The sequence below is a fragment of the Cyphomyrmex costatus genome, unplaced genomic scaffold, assembly GCF_001594065.2.
Source record: "Cyphomyrmex costatus isolate MS0001 unplaced genomic scaffold, Ccosl1.0 scaffold8, whole genome shotgun sequence".
NCBI lineage: Eukaryota > Metazoa > Arthropoda > Insecta > Hymenoptera > Formicidae > Cyphomyrmex > Cyphomyrmex costatus.
Genome location: NW_017280375.1, coordinates 569,670 through 575,663, shown reverse-complemented (window position 1 = coordinate 575,663; position 5,994 = coordinate 569,670). Strand labels below are relative to the sequence as shown.

General features: G+C 31.8%; 2 protein-coding genes across 2 annotated transcripts in view; both read left to right on the top strand.

The window, feature by feature from the left end:
- The window catches only part of Osi14 (DUF1676 domain-containing protein Osi14), a 1,858-nt gene extending 1,171 nt beyond the window's left edge, over nt 1-687 (top strand). The window contains exon 3 of the mRNA XM_018549146.1: nt 278-687. Within this exon, the coding sequence (XP_018404648.1) occupies nt 278-648 (371 nt within the window). The 3' untranslated portion in view covers nt 649-687. The remainder of the gene's footprint in view (nt 1-277) is intronic.
- A 1,186-nt stretch (nt 688-1,873) lies between these two features.
- Osi15 (DUF1676 domain-containing protein Osi15) lies at nt 1,874-4,467 on the top strand. Its single transcript, XM_018549290.1, has 2 exons — nt 1,874-2,270; nt 4,136-4,467. Exons 1-2 carry the CDS (start codon nt 1,898-1,900, stop codon nt 4,465-4,467), a joined length of 705 nt encoding a protein of 234 aa, XP_018404792.1. The 5' UTR covers nt 1,874-1,897.
- Nucleotides 4,468-5,994: the final 1,527 nt, after the last annotated feature.

The window sequence follows — 5,994 nt, the reverse complement described above, 5'->3', positions numbered from 1 at the left end:
TATATATATATATATATTAAAAAGTTAATGATTCAATATAACAAAGGATTTTGATAAATTAATATTGAGCTTAATATTAAACTTAATATTAAGTTTACTTTTACTATTATAAGCTTGTAGTGTTTTTACATTTATTAAATAAAAATTTTATATTTTTGCATTTAAATAACTAAAACTTAACTTTAGCATCTTTATATTGTTGATGCATTTTTTATATCGATATCATAATCTCATAATCTCTAAAACCAATTATGTTAATTTATTTTCTTCTGATTAGGACGTGGCAAGATCAAGAAACTAGTTTTGCCATTGATTGCTGCAGCGGGTCTCAAGGTCTTCGCATTCGCACCGCTTTTGCTTCTCGGCTTAGGTCTGATAACTATAAAAGCTTTAATCTTCGGTAAATTCGCCTTGCTTGCTGCCGGCTACATGATATTCCAGAAGCTTTTAGGCGGTAGCAGCGTGGGTAGTCTCTTTAATAGAAATCCTCCGCCTATTTGGTATGACCACGGTCCCACTGGAAGTTGGGCTGCTAGCAGTGGGTCCCCAGGATCACAGCAACAAGGATATAGAAGCTTTGACGCTGATGCAAAAGTCGACGCCCAAAATTTGGCATATTCTGCGCACGTACCAACTGCCAACGATTAAATAAGACATTTTTTGTTATCTGCCATGAAGAAATTTGGAAGCCATATCCCACGGAGCCAAAAAATCTCCTCGAGGCCATTGGACCCACCTACGACTAGATTATAGTATTTATATGTACATCGTATGTAATTTATCGATTAAATAAATTATTTATTAATTGTATGTATTAAACAATTAAATTGTTTGTATTTAACAAATTATTTATTATCCCAGATAATATTTTTGTAGAAAATTCTTTGTTTCCGTTCTTGTGAAATTAAATCGGAATAAAATTTCTAATTTAGAGAAATTATCGTTACAATAAGATTCGATGCAGCACAGTGCATAGAAAACCTCGTACGTGATTAGTTTCTGCTAAGGCGAAATATTGACAGCTTTCGGCGTGCAACTGCAGCCGACCAAGCTCATATCCGATTCCAATCGTATATGAGCATACCTACAGGTCATTTACACTCCCACTTCTTTTCTTCGGTCTTTCTTTCGCCTTGGCCGTCACTTCTGTCGCTCGTTCCATTTCTCTTGTTCAAGCGGCTTCCAACCGCATGATTTGGGACACAAGTTTTACATACCATGCCGTGTCACCAAGAGACACGGAAATCTAATTTTCACCAAACTGTGTACGAATAAGGCGTTGATGATGTATGCCAATCGTAAGCATAGGAGATGATAATTGCTTTGAGTCAGCCTTACAGACTATTGTATGTATATGTGATGCAAATAAACTGTAGATGTATGCAAATTAATTAGAAATTTCTTCATTGAAACAAATTTCTTTTCTACAATAAATTTATACAAAAAATGTAATATACGTTAAAAGAAGAATAGTTGAGCGTTAAAATATAATATTTTTTAAATTTAATTTAATTTCATTAGAAAAACTTTAATGATTATTTTCATATAAAAATTTATGATAATTTGTAATTATTTTTTATTGGAAAAGACTTTTTAGCCTGAGAAGCTTAAGAAATTTCTTAGGTTAGATAGTAAAATTCTGAAAGTAAAAGGGAAATTTGCTTGAGTCGACGTATTCTTCGTCACGCGATTCTTGTGCATTGCATGTTCAAGTTAGCTCTTCAGAGAGTCGGCAGAATTAAAATTCTTGACACTACTGCCCTTGCACGTTGCTTGCCAAATGGTTCAATATGGCCCCACCACTAGTCGATCATGGTACGTATAAAAGAAAAATGTCCCCGGGGGCAAACAGTCAAAAACGCTTCTTCAGAGTCACGCTATATAGCACTTTGTAACTATGAACACCAAAGTAATTATCCTCTTAACGTTGCAATTGCTGACGTTGGTGATAGCTGGTTCAGGCCAAGAAGATGGAAATAGTTTGGAGTATCTAGAAGGGAAACTCATGAGGGCGATGGACGAAATCAACAGAAAGGACATCATTGACGTTTACGACGATATAATAACCCTGGAAAAGATTACGGAGGATGGTGAACCATCGGAAGAGAGCGCGGATCCGCTCGTAAGCAGGATCGAAAAATTCCTGAGAACTCGAAAAATTCAAATTAATCTTCCTAATGACGCTTCAACTGCTGGTTTGTTCGCACGCGCTCTCGGTCAGAGAAACATCGATATAGAACTCAGAAGCTTGGCACGTGGAACATCCGAAGGTAAACGATGCATTACAAAAAATTATTGTAAATTGAATTTATAAAACGGAACTGATTGTTTTTTTTTGCATTTAATGAATAGAATAATGCTGTCAAATTTGTAAATTAGAGATAACTGGAGCGTTTACCCTTTCAAGTTTTTGTGAATTTGCATAACGAGACTGTGATTGGAATAATTTAAGGAAATTTGCTGATAATGGGAATGTCATTTGAAATACTTATTTTTAAATTCTATAAACTCCATACATAGATTACGTTTTTTAATATACTTTCAATAAGTTTAAAAAGCAATTTTTTTCTAAAAATACAATAATTTTTTCTTAAAGTATAAAAATGTTTGGGATATTACATATATCTACATCTATACTATAAAATATTATAATGAATATTTTGTAGTACTTATTATATGTTCCTACTCGTATAATTTAAAAAATATTTCATAATTTTCAAAAATATTTTTCACTACAGGTACTCGTAAACTGGTATTAATTTATTAAGTTTGTGAATTAATTAAATCTATATTAATCATATTTAATATTACACGAACACATTTTATATATTAGCATAAACATATTAAATATTTTTTCTCTTTAATATCTATAAATATATAATATCTATATATACATATATATCTATAAATTATATTTAATAAATAGATTTAATATATTTTTTATATCTATAAATAACATAAATTAATTTGCAGATTGATCTTATATCGATACACTTCATCTTTTTATACGTACATATATTAAATTTGTACTTTTCTTCCACAAGAATTTAATATAATAATAATAACATTTAATAATAATAACAGTTTTTAATAATAACATTTTTTAAATTTTCGAAGTTTTGATAGTAACATTATGTTCAAAGTTCTTGTTAGATCCTCGTCAAACTTGTGTTAGACACTTGGTCTAACAAAAGTTTCTTGTTCTTCTCTAACGTTCCGATCTGATATGAATACATCATTCAATGGGCGCAAACTTATAGTGCCTCACCTTTCTAAAGTTTAGCCAATGAGATTTAAGTAGCTCATGAATCTCGAGATTCATTGGTTGGAAAGTGTAACTTGTATCTTTCTTTTCAATTCGATCGTGGCCGAAATACCATTCACGCATCCTCCATGTATCTCTTTCTAGCGCTGCAGTTTACCGTTTTTCTCATATTTATAAAAATTACCTCAAAATTTTTTACTCACATATTTATAAAAAATGTTTTTCTCATAAAAATCCTGAAAAATTTGAGTACGCATAGTTAATATTTATTAATAACTATTGAGAGAGAGATATGAGAGCGACTGGAATGAAAGATTTTCGTACGTAGAAAGCTACAGCAACGCGTTCTACTTCTATCACATTCGCGAAAACAAATGCCGGTGGTGGGAGTGGATCAAAGTGGGTTACCGTTTGGTAGATCTGGTGGGATTCCGGGTTTCTGGGACGGCTACCGCGAGAAGACGTCTAAGAAGGACCTTGAACGAGAGTGTCGCGCGTTCGAAGAAAGTAGACTGGATGATAAACGTCCGTTTAGAAATCTCCGTTTATCCATATATTCTACGATTATTGATATCATTTTTTGTATTAATTGTGCTCTATATTCTTATTACATATATAATACAAAATTTGTATGTACAATTATACATATATGTATATATATTTTTATTTTATATATATACTATATATGATACATATTACACACACACTACATATATGTACATATAATAAGGTTCGCATTATAATTCGATATCTAAATAGTGTTTTTTATACATACTTTCTTTTGTTAAGCACTAGATACACATGCATACATTAACTAAACATTTCAAGGAATGCTATTACTTACGAGATAATTATATATATTGTTTACAGCACGCACGAAATTGAAGAGAATGATTATGCCACTTTTGATTTTGCTGAAGCTAAAAGCAATAATCGTTCTACCTATCGTAATTAGCATGATCGCTCTGATAGGTTTGAAGGGCTTGGGCGCAGGTCTTGTGTCGCTCTTGATTTCTGGCGCGGTAGCTTTGAAGGCCCTTGTTACACCACCTCCGCCTGCAAGAGTCTCCTATGGAATTGTAAGACCGCACGAAATTCATCATGATCACTGGCACAGGTCAGAAGAAGAGGTCAATCAACCTTACAAAGGCTGGACACCGGAATACAATGGCGAACATTATCCATATCATGACATTCCATAAACTGTAATACTTCCTTCGTCATCATATATCCATTTATTTATTTATTTATTTATTGCGTAGCTGCATATGCTCGCTTTATAAAATAAAATAAATCATCTTTTTATAAAATTTTGTCTTAATCATTGTGAGATATCAAAAATTGGATACTTTATGTCATCGTGACATCGACGAGTACGTCAGAAACGTCATATCATTGCGACATTGGTAAATTGCCAAGCTCAGATATGTCACATCTTATTAAGGCTCGACCTAAATAAACATGTGTTATCCTGAAGACATCAATAATAAGGATATATTTGCGGCAAGGATTTTACAATTTGTAAATAAATAAATATCGAAAAAGAGAGCCATATACACACATATAGATATACGTAGCTTTAAGCAGGTTACTCTGTCAGTCAGAAGAGAAGGCTAATGACCTAGATGGAAGTTCATGGACGGAGAAAAGATAGAATGATGTTGCGCGGGTGGGGGAAGCGAAGAAAGACCGGATCAAGGTGGGGAACTAGGAAGAGGAAGGAAATGGGGTTACTGTGTCAGGAGCAAGGTAGGAAAGCGGACTGTCGCTGTGATTGGTTTACCGACTTCTCCCTCAATGCTTCTCACGTATCAAGGTCAGTGTGTCAATGCCTCCACGTGGTTCTCCACTTCTACCAGTAGATATGACTGTGGTAGGGATTGAAATAACGGCATCGGTTGTGATTAGTCAAGTCGCTCAAGAGAAGTGGAAGAGTGAATACGGGTATATATAGACTGTTTGAGAGGCCAGCACCGTCGAGAAGTGGCGAACATGATGAAGAACGCAAGCTCTGATTGACCGATGCTTAGGCAATCTTTCTTTAATACATTTATAAATTCGCAGACATTCTGCAAGTAGTGAACATCTTTAATGTACGATTTTTTATATATTAAAAATTTATTTTAATAAAATATTAAAATTATAATTTTATTAATCAATTTGTTTAAATTATTTATTTATGTTATTGAACGACTGGGACTTCCTTTCACGGTAATAATTAATAATAATTAAAATTGTATACGAACATTTTAGGATTCTATGAAATCTAATATAATATCTACTATTATATTAGATCTTATAGAATTTATTAATTTTGAGAATATTGCTAAACCTCTCTAATATAGGATAATATAAACGAATTATAAATGTTTTATTGTATAAGCGACGGGTCGTGAAATTACAAATGTAGAAGTGTACAAAACATTTTTACGTTTTTAAATTTTTTAAATGATTTTTCTGTATAATTTCACATATGTAAAATAAGAATAGAATAAAAATAAATTAACTTCTTAATAATGACATGTACTTTTAAAAATAAAATTTGTGATATTCAAAAAATGTTATTCTGTTCCATTATATTATTTATAATTTTAATAAATTTTTATATTTTATATAACATTATTTCTTTTTATTATATTTTTTGAATAAATATATGTACTATGTAAAGTGTTTGCAGTGTTTCTCTATATAATTATAAATTTTTAATGTATTAATATATACATATTCAA

Bases quoted from the DNA above. Each gene is read 5' to 3' on its own strand.
- Osi15 (XM_018549290.1), top strand. From the start codon at position 1,898: ATGAACACCAAAGTAATTATCCTCTTAACGTTGCAATTGCTGACGTTG. The intron at 2,271-4,135 runs GTAAACGATGCA...TATTGTTTACAG, and splicing joins GGCACGTGGAACATCCGAAG to CACGCACGAAATTGAAGAGA.